The sequence below is a fragment of the Oncorhynchus clarkii genome, chromosome 30 (assembly GCF_045791955.1).
Source record: "Oncorhynchus clarkii lewisi isolate Uvic-CL-2024 chromosome 30, UVic_Ocla_1.0, whole genome shotgun sequence".
NCBI classification, from domain to species: Eukaryota; Metazoa; Chordata; class Actinopteri; order Salmoniformes; family Salmonidae; genus Oncorhynchus; species Oncorhynchus clarkii.
This window is the reverse complement of record NC_092176.1, coordinates 20,906,177-20,930,207: the sequence shown is the minus strand read 5'-3', so window position 1 is coordinate 20,930,207 and position 24,031 is coordinate 20,906,177. Positions and strand designations below refer to the sequence as shown.

The following is a 24,031-nucleotide window of genomic DNA, read 5'->3' as shown; positions in this document are numbered from 1 at the left end:
TTAAACCTCTCAGATGATGGGGTTCATGACAGCAGGTGTTTGTAAAGAGCAGAGACAGCTAATGTATAGTGTAACTATAAACGTGTCACATCAACCTACAATTACTTAGTCTAAATATTTTGTTTTGACTTCACTGGAGGAAACAAGTAGCCTACCTCTCTCATCAGAACAAAATGTAGGCTAACTACCGGTAGTAGGTCTACTCAATCAAAGGTATTTATACTCTCTGAAGGAGTGGGACCTGGTGGACTTTACTTAACACATGTTATACTGTGCTATAGAATAAGATGCATACGACCACACCTTCACACAGCCCTGTTGTCCTTTAGCCATTGAGTAAAGGGTTAGTGGAAACTGAAACAGGGGAGCCAAAGTCCAACTCTTGTTTGTGCTGATGGTGAAAGGAAAGAACTCTGTCCCCTCAGTCTTCCCTCTATTAATAGTCATTTTGACTCTGCAAAGGCTGTCATTGTAAAATATGAATTTGTTCTTCACTGACTTGCCTAGTCAAATGAAGGTTAAATCAAATCAAATGTTGGAAGGTGACTGCTGTCTGATGTGAAGGTAGCTTGTTGACATCTGAGCACAGAGGCAGTAGAGCGCACAGGTTCCCAAAAAAGCAAACCTGAGTAATGCCCCTCGTCTCCTCTGCCTGGCAGAGCTCTCTGTGTGCGTCTGGCTGGAGGCTTTGTTTTTGTCCGCTTGCGTACAGAAGCTGCCTGTCTGTCACTGTCTGAATTTGAAAGGGATTTTAAATTAAATCAGTAGCGCCTAACATGTCAATGATGTGTCTTCTCCATGTCTGGAGGTTTTCTACTGTACCTTTGATGTCTCCCTCTGATGTACCACCATGATTGTAAAACATTGTTGGCTCAGCAGGACTGAGGTGGAGGCATTGCATGCATCACTATGTCTTTGTCTTCACAACACTGTTCTTCACTTCCTGCATCCCATCTCCCGTTTTCTCATTATTATAGAAGCAAAGAGGGGAAGTGTTGTTCTGTGTCAGTCAGCGCTCCAGGATCTTACAGCTGTACCATTATGTGTGTTACAGCTCTCTGTGGCTAAAGTCAGGTTGTACCGTTAAAACATCCAGCGTTGCATTAATGGACACTTCATCTGCTCTGAGCAGCAGTCAGTTCCTTTTTTCTTGTTTGTGTTTTGAAAAGTGTCAGACATGCATATTATGTAGGGCTATATTATGACTGTAGTATCACTACGTAGCATTGATTACCTGCCAGTTGTAGATGGATGCCAGAATAGCTTACTGAACGTCAGTTGTTGTAGCCTATTTTCTTTAGTTGCCCTTTTCAAAAGCAGGGCAAATTGTTTATGCCTGAGGGGGTGAGCCACTACCTACTTGACCCATGCCACTTTCTTATTTGATCCCAATGATGTTCAAAGGATCTCAATTTCCCAGTCGTTGTGCTGATATGGAGAAGTCAGGGCTTGATATGTAAAGTTGTTAGTGGCAGTCAAAGGCCAGTGGTGAACATGGACTATAATCTCTGGGCTGCAGCTGATCTGACACACAGCGTTTAAGCCACTTAACATTTTATGGATGTTTATAGAGCTGTAATGTTTCACTTCCTCCATCGACTCGTCTTTGGTCTGGCGCAGCATCTCTGCTCAGACTGCAAATACTGTATTCTCTGCATCGCTCATTGTAATTGAACTGTTACTGGACATTAAATTCACACAGGACACCAGATAAGACAGGATAAATACTCCAGATATAACAGACTGACCCTAGCCCCCCGGCACATAAACTGCTGCAGCATAAATACTGGAGGCTGAGACAGGAGGGATCGGGAGACAATGTGGCCCTGTCCGACTATACCCCCGGACAGAACCAAACAGGCAGGATATGTTCATTGCTCGTGTTTCTTGGCCCAAGCAAGTCTCTTCTTATTATTGGTGTCCTTTAGTAGTGGTTTCTTTTCAGAAATTTGGCCATGAAAGCCTGATTCACACAGTCTCCTCTGAACAGTTGATGTTGAGATGTGTCTATTACTTGAAATCTGTGAAGCATTTATTTGGGCTGCAATCTGATTCCTGTGGCGGTCCTCATGAGAGTCAGTTTCATCATAGCGCTTGATGGTTTGTGCAACTGGAGTTGAAGAAACTTTCAAAGTTCTCAATGTTCAGGATTGACTGACCTTAATGTTTTAAAGTAATGATGGACTGTCATTTCTCTTTGCTTATTTCAGCTGTTTTTGTTTTCGTATTAAGAAGGAAAGAAATTCCACAAATTAACTTAACAAGGCACACCTATTAATTGAAATGCATTCCAGGTGACTACTTCATGAAGCTGGTTGAGGGAATGCCAAGAGTGTGCAAAGCTGTCATCAAGGCAGGAATCTCAAATATACCCTTTTTTGGTTACTACATGATTCCATACGTGTTATTTCATAGTTTTGATGTCTTCACTATTATTCTACAATGCGATGAGCAGCTGTGTCCCAACTTTTAACTGGTACTGCATAATTTACCTGTTTGACATTTTACCGCATTGTTAGGAGCTAATTTATTATTATTATTATTTTTTTTTCACCTTTATTTAACCAGGTAGGCTAGTTGAGAACAAGTTCTCATTTACAATTGCGACCTGGCCAAGATACAGCAAAGCAGTGCGACACAAACAACAACACAGAGTTACACATGGGATAAACAAACGTACAGTCAATAACACAATAGAGAAAGTATATATATATAGTGTGTGCGAATGAGGTAGGATAAGGGGGTGAGGCAATAAATAGGTCATAGTCGGTTGAAGAGCATGCATTTAGTTTTGCTTGCATTTAAGAGCAGTTGGTGGCCACGGAAGGAGAGTTGTATGGCATTGATGTTCGTCTGGAGGTTAGTTAACACAGTGTCCAAAGAAGGGCCAGAAGGATACAGAATGGTGTCATCTGCGTAGAGGTAGATCAGAGAATCACCAGCAGCAAGAGCGACATCATTGATGTATACAGAGTAAAGGAGTCGGCCCGAGGATTGAACCCTGTGGCACCCCCGTAAAGACTGCCAGAGGTCCGAACAACAGGCCCTCCGATTTTACACACTGAACTCTGTCAGAGAAGTAGTTGGTGAACCAGGCTAGGCAGTCATTTGAGAAACCAAGGCTGTTAAGTCTGCCGATAAGAATATGGTGATTGACCGAGTCGAAAGCCTTGGCAAGGTCGATGAATACAGCTGCGCAGTATTGTCTCTTATCGATGGCGGTTATGATATCGTTTAGGACCTTGAGCGTGGCTGAGGTGCACAAATGACCAGCTCGGAAACCAGATTGCATAGCGGAGAAGGTACGGTGGGATTCGAAATGGTCGGTGATCTGTTTGTTGACTTGGCTTTCGAAGACCTTAGAAAGGCAGGGTAGGATATATATAGGTCTGTAGCAGTTTGGGTTTAGAGTGTCTCCCCCTTTGAAGAGGGGGATGACCGCGGCAGCTTTCCAATCTTTGGGGATCTCAGACGACACAAAAGAGAGGTTGGAAAAGCTAGTAATAGGGGTTGCAACCATTTTGGCAGATAATTTTAGGAAGAAAGGGTCCAGATCGTCTAGCCCTGCTGATTTGTAGGGGTCCAGATTTTGTCGCTCTTTCAGAACATCAGCTATCTGGATTTGGGTGAAGGAGAAATGGGGGAGGCTTGGGCAAGTTGCAGTGAGTGGTGCAGGGCTGTTGACCGGGGTCGGGGTAGCCAGGTGGAAAGCATGGCCAGCCGTAGAAAAATGCTTATTGAAATTCTCAATTATAGTGGATTTATCGGTGGTGACAGTGTTTCCTAGCCTCAGTGCAGTGGGCAGCTGGAAGAGGTGCTATTATTCTCCATGAACTTTACAGTGTCCCAAAACTTTTGGGAGTTTGTGTTACAGGAAGCAAATTTCTGTTTGAAAAAGCTAGCCTTTGCTTTCCTGACTGCCTGTGTATATTGGTTCCTAACTTCCCTGAAAAGTTGCATTTCGCGGGGGCTATTCGATGCTAATGCAGTACGCCACAGGATGTTTTTGTGCTAGTCAACGGCAGTCCGGTCTAATAACACGAGCATTTTGCTGCACCAGCTATAACATCTGCTAAACTATGTACGTGACCAATCAACTTTGATTTGTTTTTCTGCCTCTCTTTTACTCCACGTCCGCCACCTCCCCTACCAACCTTTGTCTGTTTACTGTTTTCCCATCACCAGTCAGGTAGTGAGGTGAACACCCACCATTATCTCACTTCAATGTGTGACAAGGCCTTTCCCCTCCTCACGTCTTTCATTTTGTATTGCTTCATTGACTCTTTCTTCCGGCTTTAACTCTCATCACAGCTTTACTTACCTCTGAGAGGAAATCTGACAGTGCTTTAGTAAAGATTACAAAGCATTAATGTCTGGAGCCCTATGCAAGCCCTGCTATCACTGCCTCACACACACTCAGCCTGGCGGCCCCATGCACATCTCAGCTTGGCTCTGAGATAGTATTAATCCAGTTTTAACTGGATAGTTACACGGCTAGGTGGGGGTTCTGCATCGTTTTCATCTCTCAGTTAGGTTTTTGGTCCTGCTGGCACACTGTGTCCTTGCCTGAAGGGAGGAAAGAAGAATTATGAGACAAGAGCCAGCTGGAGGGGCAGGGACAGTCCTGCTCAGCACTGAGCTCAGAGCCTTCCTCGGACGTAGGCTCGCTCTGGCCTGGAGATGTTGGAGAGGAGGGAAGACGTGGTCTAATCAAATTAACGGGCTCCGCCTTGGGCTCAGTGCCGTGTGTGTGTGTGTGTGTGTGTGTGCGTGTGTGCGAGAGACAATGCTGAATAGAAACACTTAACATCCTCAGCTTTAATCTTTCAGCAGGTCATGTCATACTGTACGTGCCGCAGTATCTCTGTCTCGGTTTGCTTGTCTCATGTTTTCATTACTCTCTCCCTCCTTAGGAGAAAAACACCAAGGGACATGTAGTGCCTATCTCTTCTTGTATCCTGTTGTGTTCCCTTCTTACCATGCTGTATATTTGTCCTGGTCTTTATTCCTGTATGTCTCTCTGCTTACCTGTTTGTCTCTGTGTGTCCTGCCTGTCTGCTCATGCCTGTGCCAGCTAGTCTCTCTAGTGTGTTGAGACGCTGTTCTGTTTCATTACACGCCCTCAAATCGGTGGATCTGTGTTTTGTGTGTTTGTGTGGTTGTGTGGTTGTGTGGTACTCAGGGGAACGACAGGTAAAAGCCCCTTAATACTTTACCAGCACAGCACAACACACAGGACCCGCTGGCCCTCACACTCCCCGTTTCTGATTCATATCTCTCTTTCCCTCTCTCACTCTCTCTTTCCCTCTCTCTCTGTCCCACCGTCCATATCTCTCTCTCTCTCTGCCCTGCCGTCCATCTCTCTCTCTCTCTCTCTCTCTCTGCCCTGCTGTCCATCTCTCTCTCTGTCCCACCGTCCATCTCTCTCTCTCTCCCTGCCCCGCTGTCCATCTCTCTCTCTTTCTCTCTGCCCTGCTGTCCATCTCTCTCTCTCTCTCTCTCTGCCCCGTCGTCCATCTCTCTCTCTCTCTCTCTCTCTGCCCCGCCGTCCATCTCTCTCTCTCTCTCTCCCTGCCCCGCTGTCCATCTCTCTCTCTCTCTCTCTCTCTCTCTCTCTCTCTCTCTGCCCCGCCGTCCATCTCTCTCTCTGCCCCACTGTCCATATCCCTCGCTCTCTCTCTGCCCCACTCTCTCTCTCTCTCTCTCTCTCTGCCCTGTCGTCCATATCTCCCCTCTCTCTCTCTCTCTCTCTCTCTCTCTCTCTCTCTCTCTCTCTCTCTCTCTCTCTCTCTCTCTCTCTCTCTCTCTCTCTCTCTCTGCCCCGCCGTCCATCTCTCTCTCTGCCCCACTGTCTATATCCCTCGCTCTCTCTCTGCCCCACTCTCTCTCTCTCTCTCTCTCTGCCCCACCGTCCATCTCTCTCTCTCTCTCTCAATTCAATTCAACAAGGGCTTTATTGGCATGGGAAACGTGTTAACATTGACAAAGCAAGTGAGGTAGATAATATATAAAGTGAATATATAAAGTGAAATAAACAATCAAAATTAACATTACACATACAGAAGTTTCAAAACAATAAAGACATTACAAATGTCATATTATATATACAGTGTTTTAACAATGTACAAATGGTGAAGGACACAAGATAAAATAAATAAGCATAAATATGGGTTGTATTTACAATGGTGTGTGTTCTTCACTGGTTGCCCTTTTCTCGTGGCAACAGGTCACACATCTTGCTGCTGTGATGACACACTGTGGAATTTCACCCAGTAGATATGGGAGTTTTTCAAAATTGGATTTGTTTTCGAATTCTTTGTGGATCTGTGTAATCTGAGGGAAATATGTTTCTCTAATATGGTCATACATTGGGCAGGAGGTTAGGAAGTGCAGCTCAGTTTCCACCTCATTTTGTGGGCAGTGTGCACATAGCCTGTCTTCTCTTGAGAGCCATGTCTGCCTACGGCGGCCTTTCTCAATAGCAAGGCTATGCTCACTGAGTCTGTACATAGTCAAAGCTTTCCTTAATTTTGGGTCAGTCACAGTGGTCAGGTATTCTGCCGCTGTGTACTCTCTGTGTAGGGCCAAATAGCATTCTAGTTTGCTCTGTTTTTTTGTTAATTCTTTCCAATGTGTCAAGTAATTATCTTTTTGTTTTCTCATGATTTGGTTGGGTCTAATTGTGCTGCTGTCCTGGGGCTCTGTAGGGTGTGTTTTTGTTTGTGAACAGAGCCCCAGGACCAGCTTGCTTAGGGGACTCTTCTCCAGGTTCATCTCTCTGTAGGTGATGACTTTGTTGTGGAAGGTTTGGGAATCGCTTCCTTTTAGGTGGTTATAGAATTTAACGGCTCTTTTCTGGATTTTGATAATTAGTGGGTATCGGCCTAATTCTGCTCGGCATGCATTATTTGGTGTTCTACGTTGTACACAGAGGATATTTTTGCAGAATTCTGCGTGCAGTCTCAATTTGGTGTTTGTCCCATTTTGTGAAGTCTTGGTTGGTGAGCGGACCCCAGACCTCACAACCATAAAGGGCAATGGGCTCTATGACTGATTCAAGTATTTTTAGCCAAATCCTAATTGGTATGTTGAAATTTGTTCCTTTTGATGGCATAGAATGCCCTTCTTGCCTTGTCTCTCAGATCGTTCACAGCTTTGTGGAAGTTACCTGTGGCGCTGATGTTTAGGCCAAGGTATGTATAGTTTTTTGTGTGCTCTAGGGCAACAGTGTCTAGATGGAATTTGTATTTGTGGTCCTGGTGGCTGGACCTTTTTTGGAACACCATTATTTTGGTCTTACTGAGATTTACTGTCAGGGCCCAGGTCTGACAGAATCTGTGCATAAGATCTAGGTGCTGCTGTAGGCCCTCCTTGGTTGGTGACAGAAGCACCAGATCATCAGCAAACAGCAGACATTTGACTTCGGATTCTAGTAGGGTGAGGCCGGTTGCTGCAGACTTTTCTAGTGCCCGCGCCAATTCGTTGATATATATGTTGAAGAGGGTGGGGCTTAAGCTGCATCCCTGTCTAACCCCACGACCCTGTGTGAAGAAATGTGTGTGTTTTTTTGCCAATTTTAACCGCACACTTGTTGTTTGTGTACATGGATTTTATAATGTCGTATGTTTTACCACCAACACCACTTTCCATCAATCTCTCGCTCTCTCTCTCTCTCTGCCCCACCGTCTCTCTCTCTCTCTCTCTCTCTCTCTCTCTCTGCCCCACCGTCCATCTCTCTCTCTCTTTCTGCCCCACCGTCCTTATCTCTCTCTCTCTTTCTGCCCCACCGTCCTTATCTCTCTCAGCTTCTGCTGTGCCTTGGCTCTGTAATCCCTTTGCCGTTGCATGGTTTTGCCTCCTCACAGAGCAGAGGGATCAGAATGGATCTCATCTTTCTCATCAGCACACTTACAGTGGTGTGACCCAGTTAGAGCTAGAGCTCTGGGAAGGCAGCGCACGCTGGAAGCTGGGCTGTTGAGGAACCCTTCTCTCCCTGTTGCTTTGCATGACCATGTCCCTATCTGGTCTAAGATGTAGCCAGGGAAAAGTTGACCACAAATTGCTTGTTTACGATCAGCTTTACCTTTAATCTCAGCACCCAGAATGAAATATTGCAAGCAGGCTGGCCAGCTACTCATGTCTTGGCTAAACAGTCAAGAGAGACTAGCCTCCCTCTCCTCTTTCTATTCTGGTTAGAGCTGGTTTGCGCTGTTCTGTGAATGTAGTACACAGCGTTGTACGAGATCTTCAGTTTCTTGGCAATTTCTCGCATGGAATAGCCTTCATTTCTCAGAACAAGAATAGACTGACGAGTTTCAGAAGAAAGGTCTTTGTTTCTGTCCATTTTGAGCCTGTAATCGAACCCACAAATGCTGATGCTCCAGATACTCAACTAGTCTAAAGAAGGCCAGTTGTATTGCTTCTTTAATCAGCACAACAGGTTTCAGCTGTGCTAACATAATTGCAAAAGGGTTTTCTAATGATCAATTAGCCTTTTAAAATGATTCACTTGGATTAGCTAACACAACGTGCCATTTGAACACAGGAGTGATGGTTGCTGATAATGGGCCTCTGTACGCCTATGTACAGTTGAAGTCAGAAGTTTACATACACCTTAGCCAAATACATTTAAACTCAGTTTTTCACAATTCCTGACATTTAATCCTAGTAAAAATTCCCTCTTAGATCAGTTAGGATCACCACTTTATTTTAAGAATGTGAAATGTCAGAATAATAGTAGAGAGAATGATATACTTCAGCTTTTATTTCTTCACATTTTCAGTGGGTCAAAAGTTTACATACACTCAATTTGTATTTGGTAGCATTGCCTTTAAATTGTTTAATTTGGGTCAAATGTTTCAGGTAGCATTCCACAAGCTTCCCACAGTAAGTTGGGTGAATTTTGGCCATTCCTCCTGACAGAGCTGGTGTAACTGAGTCAGGTTTGTAAGGCCTCCTTGATCGCACATGCTTTTTCACTTCTGCCCACAAATTTCCTATAAGATTCAGGTCAGGGCTTTGTGATGGCCACTCCAATAATTGACTTTGTTGTCCTTAAGCCATTTTGCCACAACTTTGGAAGTATGCTTGGGGTCATTGTCCATTTGGATGACCCATTTGCGACCAAGCTTTAATTTCCTGACTGATGTCTTGAGATCTTGCTTCAATATATACACAATTTTCAATCCCTCATGATGCCATCTATTTTGTGAAGTGTACCAGTCCCACCTGCAGCAAAGCACCCCCACAACATGATGCTGGCACCCCCGTGCTTCACGGTTGGGATGGTGTTCTTCGGCTTGCAAGCCTCCCCCTTTTTCCTCCAAGCATAACGATGGTCATTTTGGCCAAACAGTTCTTCTATTTTTGGACTTTATTGGACTACAGGAAACAGCAAAGGGAGTACCCCCCCCCCCCCCCCCCATCCACATCAACGGGACAGCAGTGGAGAAGGTGGAAAGTTTTAAGTTAATTTGTGTTCATATCACCGACAAACTGCAATGGTCCACGCACACAGACAGTGTGGTGAAGAAGGCGCAACAGCGCCTCTTCAACCTCGGGAAGCTGAAAAAATGTGTCTTGTCACCGAAAACCCTCACTAACTTTTACAGGTGCACAATTGAGAGCATCCTGTTGGGCTATATCACCGCCTGGTACGGCAACTGCACCGCCCACAACCGCAAGGCTCTCCAGAGGGTGGTGCGGTCTGCACAACGCGTCACCGGGGGCAAACTACCTGCCCTCCAAGACACCTACAACACCCGATGTCACAGGAAGGCAAAAAAGATCATCAAGGACAAGAACCACCCGAGCCACTGCCGGTTCACCCCGCTTCCATCCAGAAGGCGAGGTCAGTACAGGTGCATCAAAGCTAGGACAGAGAGATAGAAGCTGTTTTTGAGTCAAGGCCATCAAACTATTAAACAGCCACCACTAGCACAGAGGCTGCTGCATACCTACAGACTTGATATCATTGGTCACTTTAATAATGCCACTTTAAGAATGTTTACATATCTTGCATTAACTCGTATGTATATAATGTATACTGCATCCTTCACTATCTACTGCATCTTAGCCACTGTCACTGCTCATCCATATACACTGCTCAAAAAAACACTTAAACAACACAATGTAACTCCAAGTCAATCACACTTCTGTGAAATCAAACTGTCCACTTAGGAAGCAACACTGATTGACAACAAATTTCACATGCTGTTGTACAAATGGAATAGACAATAGGTGGAAATTATAGGCAATTAGCAAGACACCCCCAATAAAGGAGTGGTTCTGCACGTGGGGACCACAGACCACTTCTCAGTTCCTATGCTTCCTGGCTGATGTTTTTGTCACTTTTGAATGCTGGCGGTGCTTTCACTCTAGTGGTAGCATGAGACGGAGTCTACAACCCACACAAGTGGCTCAGGTAGTGCAGCTCATCCAGGATGGCGCATCAATGCGAGCTGTGGCAAGAAGGTTTGCTGTGTCTGTCAGCGTAGTGTCCAGAGCATGGAGGCGCTACCAGGAGACAGGCCAGTACATCAGGAGACGTGGAGGAGGCCGTAGGAGGGCAACAACCCAGCAGCAGAACCGCTACCGCCGCCTTTGTGCAAGGAGGAGCAGGGGGAGCACTGCCAGAGCCCTGCAAAATGACCTCCAGCAGGCAACAAATGTGCATATGTCTTCTCAAACGGTCAGAAACAGACTCCATGAGGGTGGTATGAGGGCCCGACGTCCAGAGGTGGGGGTTGTGCTTACAGCCCAACACCGTGCAGGACGATTGGCATTTGCCAGAGAACACCAAGATTGGCAAATTCGCCACTGGCGCCCTATGCTCTTCACAGATGAAAGCAGGTTCACACTGAGCACATGTGACAGACGTGACAGTCTGGAGACGCCGTGGAGAACATTCTGCTGCCTGCAACATCCTCCAGCATGACCGGTTTGGCGGTGGGTCAGTCATATTGTGGGGTAGCATTTATTTGGGGGGCCGCACAGCCCTCCATGTGCTCGCCAGATGTAGCCTGACTGCCATTAGGTACCGAGATGAGCTCCTCAAACCCATTGTGAGACCATATGCTGGTGCGGTTGACCCTGGGTTCCTCCTAATGCAAGACAATGCTAGACCTCATGTGGCTGGAGTGTGTCAGCAGTTCCTGCAAGAGGGAGGCATTGATGCTATGGACTGGCCCGCCCGTTCCCCAGACCTGAATCCAATTGAGCACATCTGGGACATCATGTCTTGCTCCATCCACCAACGCCACATTGCACCACAGACTGCCACCTCATTAGGAGCATGCCCAGGCGTTGTAGGGAGGTCATACAGGCACGTGGAGGCCACACACACTACTGAGCCTCATTTTGACTTGTTTTAAGGACATTACATCAAAGTTGGATCAGCCTGTAGTGTGGTTTTCCATTTTAATTTTGAGTGTGACTCCAAATACAGACCTCCATGGGTTGATACATTTGATTTCCATTGATAATTTGTGTGATTTTGTTGTCAGCACATTCAACTATGTAAAGAAAAAAGTATTTAATAAGAATATTTCATTCATTCAGATCTACGATGTGTTATTTTAGTGTTCCCTTTGTTTTTTGGAGCAGTGTATTTTATACTTAAATATTCTTATCCCATTCCTTTACTAGATTGTGTGTATTAGGTTTAGTTGTGGAATTTGTTAGTGCAGCAGTATCTAACAGGTAATATCTGTCAGATCTAGAAGCACAAGCATTTCGCTACACTCGCAATAACATCTGCTAACCATGTGTATGTAACCAATACAATTAGATTTGATTTGACACACACAGTGGGACATTATTGACACACACACCGTGGGACATTATTGACACACACACTGTGGGCTGTATTACCTCCTCAGAAGCTGGTTGAGTTCAGCTGTTCTCACCATTACAGGAGGTCAGCGATTGGACACAGCTCCAGGGCACTGCAACTGTTACTAAGTAACTTATGTCTGGGCTTTGGACAACTGTGTACAAACAGATATCCTACACACACACTGCCCGTCCCAGCCCCTTATCCTGTATAATGTCTGTTGTTCTTTGAGCCTGTTCACATTAAACTGCTCCTTATTGGGTTGCTGAGGATAAAGCCTATGACTTGTGACTGAGCTCCTGCTCTGTCCTCAGAGGGGAGTTAGACTGACACCCTGGTCCTACCACACAGCCTAGCCAATACTAATTAGACTGAAGTGTCCCAATGTACCTACATGACAAAACTATTTGTTTGAGTAATAACTGTATTGCTCTTCTCCTGAGGACTTATCTGCATCAAGGATTTGAAGGATTTCATTCACCTGTGTCTGTTCTCTGATGATAGTCCAGTGTCTATGGTTAGCTCAGACTGATGATTATTGAAAATGTGGAAACAAGTTGGTCGAAGGCAATTCTCTCTCTTTCTTTCTCTGTGGTCTTTCTCCCTTTTCCTCTCTCTCACACCCTCTCCCTTTCTCTCTGTCCTTTGTGTGCACTGTTGTTATTCATTGTTTGTTTTTGTCCACCATGGGGGTATGGAGCCACACAATGGCCTTGTTATCCAACATTCTGTGGCCCACTGAAAGTGCAATACAAGGTTCTTTGCCCAAAGCATGTGTGCACACATACACACAGTATATGTTTTACTATCCTTGTGGGGACCTAAAATTGATTTCCATTCAAAATCCTATTTTCCCTAAAACCCTAAACCTGACCTTAACCCTAACTCCTAAACCTGACCTTAACCCTAACTCCTAACCCTAACTCCTAACTCCTAAACCTGACCTTAACCCTAACTCCTAAACCTGACCTTAACCCTAACTCCTAAACCTGACCTTAACCCTAACTCCTAACCCTAACTCCTAAACCTAACCTTAACCCTAAACCTGACCTTAACCCTAACTCCTAACCTTAACCCTAACTCCTAAACCTGACTTTAACCCTAACTCCTAAACTTGACCTTAACCCTAACTCCTAAACCTGACCTTAACCCTAACTCCTAAACCTGACCTTAACCCTAACTCATAAACCTAACCCTAACTCCTAAACCCAACCCCTGTTTGACTATCCTTGTGGGGATTTCTGGTGCTGGCTGTATGTAAGAATGTGTGTATAGACATGCTGGGAACAGAGAACACTGTTACGCAGTCGTTTAATACAGTCTACAAGACAGTAAGCCAAGGATGGCTCTTGACTGTTTTAACTTTCAACGCCACTGTCTTTTATTTTCACTATTGCATGTGTCCCTCCCTATTTCTGACTCTCTCTATCCCTCTGCTGCCTTGCTTCCCTGCTTACTAGCTTCCTCTCACCTGAACCTGTACCTGAGCCTGTACATGAACCTGTACCTGAGCCGGGCCCCATCGCCAAATATTGGAATAATTGAGTGTTTTGTCATGACTGTTTATCAAGCGACTGCATACATTGTCCAGTCAGACATAATGTTACAGTAGGTTAGTAGTAGATACAAAGCATTGGGATTTTACTACTAATCAGCCTTTCTCTCTTTTTTGTTTTTGTCCCTGTCTCTGTCCCCGTGTCTCCATCTCTGCTTCTGTGACTTTGTGTCTTGTCTGTCTCTCTGTCTGCCTCTGTTTCTTGTGTCTGTGTCCCTGTCTCTCTCTGTCTCTCTGTCTGTCTTTGTGGTTGTTCCCCTGCAGGACTCAGGCAGAGATGGCCCATACGTGTCGCGGTACCATCAACCTGGCCACGGCCCACATCGACACGGAGGACGCCTGTAACATCGTCCTGAGCAGCGGTGGGCGCACCTACCACCTGAAGGCCAGCACAGAGGTGGAACGTCAGAGATGGGTCACAGCGCTGGAGCTGGCCAAGGCTAAAGCCATCCGCATGATGAATGACCAGTCTGGTAAGAATGCGTGTTGTTTGATAATGTTATGCTTTTAAAGGGAGGCTGAACTTGCTGATTGCACCTTGGTTTCAATTCTCCTCATTAGGAAATGTGACTGAGAAGAAGATTTAGGTTTTGGAGGTGTGCTTTGATGTGGGGGGTTGGCTTAGATTGTTGACAACATGTAAATTGTATTTAGTCATAAATACATTTGCACAATGAGCACTTGTTGTCTTTCAAATATATTGTTATAGTTGTTGGTTAGCTAGCTAGTGAATTTGAGCCATATTAGCATTAACATGAAATCAGTAAAAACACCTCAAAATAAGACATAGTTTTGTCTTGATCTTGATACTATCTGAAACGAGCCACTTACAACTCCCCACACGGCAGCCTCTCTTCATTGTTGCTACTATCTGACTGTTCAGAATCATAACAACTTGCGGTTTCCAGCCACATCGACGTGCGCATATCATTTTTGTGAATTTGTCAGCAAACCCGTATACTGCCAACTATCAAACCAAATTGACCATGGTCATAACGATGGGGTCATGTGCAGCTGCGCTCTGAATGGATGATTACTTGGGTGCTGCTAGCTGTGGGCAGGATTGAAATAAACCCAACTCAATGAGAACTGTTACAATACCCTTAATTTCCCCCTTAATTATCTTGCAAATTTCTGTTTTGGACGAGACTGACTTTATGACCAAAATGATCCTATTTACACATTGTAGTACATTTTGACACAAGAATAAACGTTTTAGACTCATAACGATCCTTTCAAAAGGATAAGTTGCTGTTTTTTGTTCTGTCACACTTTAAATGTAAGGTGACTTCACACTGTGAGTCCTGTATTGCTAATAGATTATTTAGACAGTCATTGTAAAAGAGAGTTTGATCTCGATATCTTACCAGGCTAAATAAAGGTGGAATAGATAGATTACCCTGCAAGGGAACTGGAGGAGGAGGTTGTCAGTGTTTACAGAGGGAGGATTTGTGTTCTGTGTGTCTTGTTGACAGGTCTGTTAGTTTAGTTGAACAAATACCCCGTAGGTGAAAGGTATTTCACTCACTTTATGGTCCAGCATGTTCAGTATGTCACTCTGTCCAGACAGACTGGCTATATCTGACATCCAGCCTCTGCTCAGGTCTCCAGTGTCCACTGGTATTTGTGCCGGATGTTTGGGTCTACATTCTAACTAGAAAACTCTGTAGAGTCCCCATTGTGGCCACAGGGTGGCAGTGTGGTCCTCTCTCTCAGTGAGGAGGTTGGAACACAGACTACTTACTGTAGGTTGCTACCATTACTGTGAGAACCAGCCGCTCATTCAGACTCTTGATAACAGAACTCTCTCCTTTCCAAAAGGACTCATTCTTGTTGCATGTGATTGGTGTCTGTTGTCAAAAGGCTGTGGGAAAATCCTGGGAGGGCTTTCGTCTTCACATTTAACCCTGCCTGGCAGCAGCCCAACCCCTGCTTGCTCTCGTCTAGTCTACTAACTACAGTGCACAGTGTCTCAAGAAAGACAGGCTATATATTTCCCTGTGCTCCATTTTAAAGTCAGCTCTCTAATTTTAGAGTGACTGAGCGAAGCAAAGAGAGAGAGAGAGAGAGAGAGAGAGAGAGAGCGAAAGAGGATGTGAAGAAAACATGTCACTCACAATTAGACTGGCACACGTGTGTTTGAAACGACACTTTCTGTATTTACAACATTAGACTCTACCCTGTGTGTTTTGTGTATTTACAACATTAGGCTCTACCCTGTGTGTTTTGGGTATTAACAACATTAGGCTCTACCCTGTGTGTTTTGTGTAGCCAGGCCTGTGTGTCTGTCTCTGAGTGTGTGTGGCGTGGGTGTTCGGTCGCCTCAGTCTTAGGTGTGGTAATTGAGCCGTCTCTGCTGTCTGTCTGAGGCTGTGGGTGGTAAGTGGTGAGTACTGGACACCAGCACCCCCTGTAGAGTCATTAACCAGGCAGGAGAGGAGAGCCAGTGAAACATACACATACAGCGACATAGATTTATAGAGACCCACAAACAGATAGCTGGATAGGCTGGATTTATGTTGATCCTCTCTACCCTAGAACAGACTGATACAGAAGGAAGCGAGATGGAAGTGTGGATCAGTTTGTGTTTAGCCTAAAATGTCTTGGAGACAGCCTTGTTTAGAAGGGGAGGTGTTAGACTAGTACCCACTGATGTCTTTTACTCAGGAGAATCCCAGTAAACCAGTGCTGAGGAGAGGGCCAGGAGGCCAAAGGAACATTCAAATCAAACCACATTTTATTTGTCACATGCGCCCGATACAACAGGTGTAGACTTTACCGTGAAGTGCTAACGTATAAGCCATTTCCCAACAATGCAGAGTTCAAATAAAAAAAGGAAATGGTAACACAGTAAAATAATGAGTACCCCGTACCCTCTGTAGCGCCTTGGGGACAGATGCCAAGCAGTTGCCTTACAGTGATGCAGCCAGTCAAGATGCTCTCAGTGGTGCACCTGTAGAACTTTTTGACGATCTGAGGGCCCATGCCTCCTGAGGTGGAAGAGGCCTTGACGTGCCCTCTTCACAACTGTGTTGGTGTGGTTGGACCATGATATGTCCTTAGTGATGTGGACACAGAGGGACTTGAAGCTCTCGACCCGCTCCACTACAGCCCCGTCGATATGAATGGGGGCGTGCTCGGCTCTCCATTTCCTGTAGTCCACTTTCAGCTCCTTTGTCTTGCAGACGTTGAGGGAGAGGTTGTTGTCCTGGCACTACAGTGCTAGGTCTCTGACCTCCTCCTTGTAGGCTGCCTCATTGTAGTCTGTGATCAGGCCTACCACCGTCATGTCGTCTGCAAACGACATGATAGTTTTGGCGTCATGCGCAGCCACACAGTCTTGGGTGAACAGGGATTACAGGAGTGGAATAAGCACGCACCCCCGAGGGGCCCCTGTGTTGAGGGTCAGCGTGGCGAATGTGTTGTTGCCTACCCTCACCACCTGGGGGTGGCTCGTTAGGAAGTCCAGGACCCAGTTGCAGAGGGAGGTGTTTAATCCCAGGGTCCTTAGCTTAGTGATGAGCTTGGAGGGCACTAAAGGTGTTAAACGCTAAGCTGTAGTCAATGAACTTCTTTCTCATGTAAGTGTTCCTTTTGTCCAGGTCGGAAAGGCCAGTGTGTAGTGCAATGGAGATTGCATCATATGTGGAATTGTTGGTGGCGGTTGCATGTGTTGAGTGTGTGTATATGTGATGTTTATCTCCTCAGGGAGACCATGCAATATCACTTTTGTGTGTGTGTGTGTTTTCGTACGCGCACGCCTATAAATGCCTTACATGCTGACCAAACCGCCCACATTGCATTAGCTAGCGCTGCAAAAAATGTTTGACATACAGCACCAGTCAAAAGTTTGGACACACCTACTCATTCAGGGTTTTTCTTTATTTCTAATGTTTTCTACACTGTAGAATAATAGTGAAGACATCAAAACTATGAAACAGCACACATGGAATCATCTAGCTACCAAAAAAGTGTTTAACAAACCCAGCCAAAATATATTTTATATGTGAGATTCTTCAAAGTAGCCACCCTTTGCCTTGATGATAGCTTTGCACACCCGCTTGGCATTCTGTCAACCAGCTTCATGAGGTAGTCACTTGGAATGCATTTCAATTAACAGGTGTGCCTTGTTCATTTGTTGAATTTCTTTCCTTCTTAACCTTCTTAATGCGTTTGAGCCAATCAGTTGTGTTGTGACAAGGTAGGGGTGGTATACAGAAGATAGCCCTATTTGATAAAAGACCAAGTCCATATTATGGCAAGAACAGCTCAAATAAGAAAATAAAAATGACAGTCCATCCTTACTTTAAGACATGAAGGTCAGTCAATCAGAAAAATGTCAAGAACTTTGAAAGTTTCTTTAAGTCCAGTCGCACAAACCATCAAGCGCTATGATGAAACTGTCTCTCATGAGGACCGCCACAGGAAAGACCCAGAGTTACCTCTGCTGCAGAGGATAAGTTCATTAGAGTTGACTGCACCTCAGATTGCAACCCAAATAAATGTTTCAGAGTTCAAGTAACAGACACATCTCAACATCAACTGTTCAGAGGAGACTGCGTGAATCAGGCCTTCATGGTCAATTTTCTGCAAAGAAGCCACTACTAAAGGACACCAATAATAAGAAGAGACTTGCTTGGGCCAAGAAACACGAGCAATGGGCATTAAAGCGGTGGAAGTTGTTCTTTGTTCTAATGAGTCCAAATTGGACATTTTTGGTTGCAACTGCCGTGTGGACGCAGAGTAGGTGAACGGATGATCTCTCCATGTGTGGTTCCCACCGTGAAGCATGGAGGAGGAGCATTGCACTACACCCGCAATAACATCTGCTAATCACGTGTATGTGACAAATAGCATATGATTTGAAAGGAGGTGTGGGGGTACTTTGCTGGTGACGCTGTCTGTGATTTATTTAGAATTCAAGTCACACTTAACCAGCATGGCTACCACAGCATTCTGTAGCAATAGGCCATCCCATGGTTTGTGCTTAGTCCCACTTTTCATTTGTTTTTCAACAGGACTGTTATGTATACTCCCTCCGGTGCTCCAGGTCACAAGGCTGCTCATTATTACGCACACCTGTCACCATCGTTACGCGCACCAGCGTCTCATCAGGCTCACCTGGACTCCATCACCTGCCTGATTACCTCCCCTATATTTGTAACTCCCTTTGGTTCTTTCCCTAGGCGTTATTGTTTCTGTTTCAGTGTTTCATGTCTGTACGCTAGTTGTGTTTCTTGTTTTGTTTCTTGTTTTGCTCCTTGTGTTATTTTTTTTTAGTTTAATGGAATTTTTACCCCCTTTTTCTCCCCAATTTCGTGGTGTCCAATTGTTGTAGTAGCTACTATCTTGTCTCATCGCTACAACTCCCGTACGGGCTCGGGAGAGACTAAGGTTGAAAGTCATGTGTCCTCCGATACACAACCCAACCTAGCCGCACTGCTTCTTAACACAGCGCGCATCCAACCCGGAAGCCAGCTGCACCAATGTGCACCTGGCAACCTTGGTTAGGGCGCACCACGCCCGGCCCGCCACAGGAGTCGCTGGTGCGCAATGAGACAAGGAAATCAAATCAAATCAAATTTATTTATATAGCCCTTCGTACATCAGCTGATATCTCAAAGTGCTGTACAGAAACCCAGCCTAAAACCCCAAACAGCAAGCAATGCAGGTGTAGAAGCACAGTGGCTAGGAAAAACTCCTTAGAAAGGCCAAAACCTAGGAAGAAACCTAGAGAGGAACCAGGCTATGTGGGGTGGCCAGTCCTCTTCTGGCTGTGCCGGGTGAAGATTATAACAGAACATGGTCAAGATGTTCAAATACTCATAAATGACCAGCATGGTTGAATAATAATAAGGCAGAACAGTTGAAACTGGAGCAGCAGCACAGTCAGGTGGACAGCAAGGAGTCATCATGTCAGGTATTCCTGGGGCATGGTCCTAGGGCTCAGGTCCTCCGAGAGAGAGAAGGAGAGAATTAGAGAACGCACACTTAGATTCACACAGGACACCGAATAGGACAGGAGAAGTACTCCAGATATAACAAACTGACCCTAGCCCCCGACACATAAACTACTGCAGCATAAATACTGGAGGCTGAGACAGGAGGGGTCAGGAGACACTGTGGCCCCATCCGAGGACACCCCCGGACAGGGCCAAACAGGAAGGATATAACCCCACCCACTTTGCCAAAGCACAGCCCCCACACCACTAGAGGGATATCTTCAACCACCAACTTACCATCCTGAGACAAGGCTGAGTATAGCCCACAAAGACCTCCGCCACGGCACAACCAAAGGGGGGGGGGGGGGGGTGCCAACCCAGACAGGATGACCACATCAGTGAATCAACCCACTCAGGTGACGCACCCCCTCCAGGGACGGCATGAGAGAGCCCCAGTAAGCCAGTGACTCAGCCCCTGTAATAGGGTTAGAGGCAGATAATCCCAGTGGAAAGAGGGGAACCGGCCAGGCAGAGACAGCAAGGGCGGTTCGTTGCTCCAGAGCCTTTCCGTTCACCCTCCCACTCCTGGGCCAGACTACACTCAATCATATGACCCACTGAAGAGATGAGTCTTCAGTAGAGACTTAAAGGTTGAGGCCGAGTTTGCGTCTCTGACATGGGTAGGCAGACCGTTCCATAAAAATGGAGCTCTATAGGAGAAAGCCCTGCCTCCAGCTGTTTGCTTAGAAATTCTAGGGACAATTAGGAGGCCTGCGTCTTGTGACCGTAGCGTACGTGTAGGTATGTACGGCAGGACCAAATCAGAGAGATAGGTAGGAGCAAGCCCATGTAATGCTTTGTAGGTTAGCAGTAAAACCTTGAAATCAGCCCTTGCTTTGACAGGAAGCCAGTGTAGAGAGGCTAGCACTGGAGTAATATGATCAAATTTTTTGGTTCAAGTCAGGATTCTAGCAGCCGTAATTAGCACTAACTGAAGTTTATTTAGTGCTTTATCCGGGTAGCCGGAAAGTAGAGCATTGCAGTAGTCTAACCTAGAAGTGACAAAAGCATGGATGAATTTTTCTGCATCATTTTTGGACAGAAAGTTTCTGATTTTTGCAATGTTACGTAGATGGAAAAAAGCTGTCCTTGAAATGGTCTTGATATGTTCTTCAAAAGAGAGATTAGGGTCCAGAGTAACGCCGAGGTCCTTCACAGTTTTATTTGAGACGACTGTACAACCATTAAGATTAATTGTCAGATTCAACAGAAGATCTCTTTGTTTCTTGGGACCTAGAACAAGCATCTCTGTTTTGTCCGAGTTTAAAAGTAGAAAGTTTGCAGCCATCCACTTCCTTATGTCTGAAACACATTCTTCTAGCAAGGGCAATTTTGGGGCTTCACCATGTTTCATTGAAATGTACAGCTGTGTGTCATCTGCATAGCAGTGAAAGTTAACATTATGTTTTCGAATAACATCCCCAAGAGGTAAAATATATAGTGAAAACAATAGTGGTCCTAAAACGGAACCTTGAGGAACACCGAAATTGACAGTTGATTTGTCAGAGGACAAACCATTCACAGAGACAAACTGATATCTTTCCGACAGATAAGATCTAAACCAGGCCAGAACTTGTCCGTGTAGACCAATTTGGGTTTCCAATCTCTCCAAAAGAATGTGGTGATCGATGGTATCAAAAGCAGCACTAAAGTCTAGGAGCACGAGGACAGATGCAGAGCCTCGGTCCGATGCCATTAAAATGTCATTTACCACCTTCACAAGTGCCGTCTCAGTGCTATGATGGGGTCTAAAACCAGACTGAAGCATTTCCTATACATTGTTTGTCTTCAGGAAGGCAGTGAGTTGTTGCGCAACAGCCTTTTCTAAACATTTTGAGAGGAATTGAAGATTCGATATAGGCCGATAGTTTTTTATATTTTCTGGGTCAAGGTTTGGCTTTTTCAAGAGAGGCTTTATTACTGCCACTTTTAGTGAGTTTGGTACACATCCGGTGTATAGAGAGCCGTTTATTATGTTCAACATAGGAGGGCCAAGCACAGGAAGCAGCTCTTTCAGTAGTTTAGTTGGAATAGGGTCCAGTATGCAGCTTGAAGGTTTAGAGGCCATGATTATTTTCATCATTGTGTCAAGAGATATAGTACTAAAACACTTGAGCGTCTCTCTTGATCCTAGGTCCTGGCAGAGTTGTGCAGACTCAGGACAACTGAGCTTTGAAGGAATACGCAGATTTAAGGAGGAGTCCGTAATTTGCTTTCTAATAATCATAATCTTTTCCTCAAAGAATTTCATGAATTTATCACTGCTAAACTGAAAGTCATCCTCTCTTGGGGAATGCTGCTTTTTAGTTAGCTTTGCGACAGTATCAAAAAGGAATTTCGGATTGTTCTTATTTTCCTCAATTAAGTTAGAAAAATATGATGATCGAGCAGCAGTAAGGGCTCTTCGGTACTGCACAGTACTGTCTTTCCAAGCTAGTCGGAAGACTTCCAGTTTGGTGTGGCGCCATTTCCGTTCCAATTTTCTGGAAGCTTGCTTCAGAGCTCGGGTATTTTCTGTGTACCAGGGAGCTAGTTTCTTATGAGAAATGTTTTTAGTTTTTAGGGGTGCAACTGCATCTAGGGTATTGCGCAAGGTTAAATTGAGTTCCTCAGTTAGGTGGTTAACTTTGTCCTCTGGCGTCCTTGGGTAGACAGAGGGAATCTGGAAGGACATCAAGGAATCTTTGTGTTGTCTGTGAATTTATAGCACGACTTTTGATGATCCTTGGTTGGGGTCTGAGCAGATTATTTGTTGCAATTGCAAACGTAATAAAGTAAATCCCTACCAACCAAGCCCTCCCTAACCCGGACGACGCTAGGCCAATTGTGCGTCGCCCCATGGACCTCCCGGTCGCGGCCGGTTACGACAGAGCCTGGGCGCAAACCCAGAGTCTCTGATGGCACAGCTGGCACTGCAGTACAGCGCCCTTAACCACTGCGCCACCGAGGTGGACGTGTTATTTATTATTAAAGTCACTCCCTGTACTTGCTTCCCGACTCCCAGCATACACGTTACAAGGACAATGACCCAATACACCTCCAGGCTGTGTAAGGGCTATTTGACCAATAAGGAGAGTGCTGCATCAGATGACCTGGCCTCAACAATCACCCAAACTCAACCCAATTGAGATGGTTTGGAATGAGTTGAAGTTGAAGACAAAGCAGCAAACAAGTGCTCAGCATATGTGGGAACTCCTTCAAGACGGTTGGAAAAGCATTCCAGGTGAAGCTGGTTGAGAGAATGCCAAGAGTGAGCAAAGTTGTCATCAAGGCAAGAAAAACCCTTGGATGAGTAGGTGTGTCTAAACTGCTTACTGGTACTGTACATGTTATTCAATCATTTCATCCAAGCTGCTTGTGTGCGTCAACAGGCGTGTGCGTAGCTAGGTGCTAAAATAGAACTAACTAGGTTTCCCCTTTTTATCTGTGGATTGATTGTTGGAGTAGGAAACACACAATTTTGGAGGACTCAAAATGGGTACAAATTATATAAAGATCCAGCCAATAGGACCATATTAATTTTAGGTAAAATATCAACTACATGTTTATCGTCCAGGACAATGTAGCTAGCAACAGCAGGCTGGCTAAATGTCCATGAATGTTTCATGTGTCCCCAAATTCATATTGTTGGTTCACAGTTGGTTTTGGTATTTTGACCTTTGTGTTATGACCGGGTCTGTTGGGGACAGAACAAATCAGACGCACGGGCTGAGCCGATTAGGCCAATATGTTAGAAAGTGTAAATGAGAGCAGATCAGTTAACATATATTTGATCAATCTCTGTGGTTGTGTGTATTGCGCTAAATTTTTTTATCTCAGTGCTTTATGTCATCGTGTTTCAGAAGTGAACACGTTTGTCTTCTCAGGGAGACCATGCAGTATCATTTCTGTGTGTGCTTGTGTGGATCCTTTTCTCTCCAGCTCCCTCACGCTTTACTGCATCTAGGAGGATGAGTTAACACAGACTTAACAGGGAGAGAATGACACACACAACCATGTTTACAGTCAGTTGAGTTGCTCTTAGGAGCTGGAAGAGTAAATAGACTAACTCAGTGTGAGGGAATGAATAACTGTGTGGGCCTGAGATGTTCATCAAACTCAAGACGTGGCTGGTGAAAGTGTTATGTCATTAGGTGCTTTTAGCACAGGTCCTGGTACAGTACCGTCTCCCAGTGTTGCTGTCTGTCACATCCTCTCCACCTCCTATTGATCTCCTGAGGAGGAAGACACACACACACACACACACACATATTATCATTAAACACCTTTCATCATCAGTCCAGCTTGTGTTCCTTGTTCTCACTACCGCTAGCTGTCTTCTCACTCTTATTTTTATCCTTCCCTCTCAGCCGAGACCCAATAGACCCTTTAATATCCCTTACATATTCCCCTGCCTCCAGCACTCTGTCTTCCCCAGACTCTGTCTGTACTAGATCCATAAACCATTCATCTGTGATGGTGGACAGACTCACACCAAAGCAGGCATGACCAGCACAGCAGCACAGTCAGTTCCTCTTTAATCTGTAGTTAGTGACAGAGCTGCTGCCGATCTTTCTTCATGAATGGAGTTAGGATTGCCATGGTTAAACAGAACGAATCCTCTGGAGGCACAACTGGCTGTTAGGTAGAGCTTGACTTGTA

At 45.2% G+C, this 24,031-nt stretch overlaps 1 protein-coding gene across 1 annotated transcript in view; it reads left to right on the top strand.

The window, feature by feature from the left end:
* Positions 1–24,031, top strand: part of LOC139389974 (oxysterol-binding protein 2-like) — a 78,545-nt gene that overhangs the window by 1,583 nt on the left and 52,931 nt on the right. Inside the window, exon 2 of the mRNA XM_071137029.1 lies at positions 13,653–13,861. Coding sequence (XP_070993130.1) covers positions 13,653–13,861 — 209 coding nt within the window. The remainder of the gene's footprint in view (positions 1–13,652; positions 13,862–24,031) is intronic.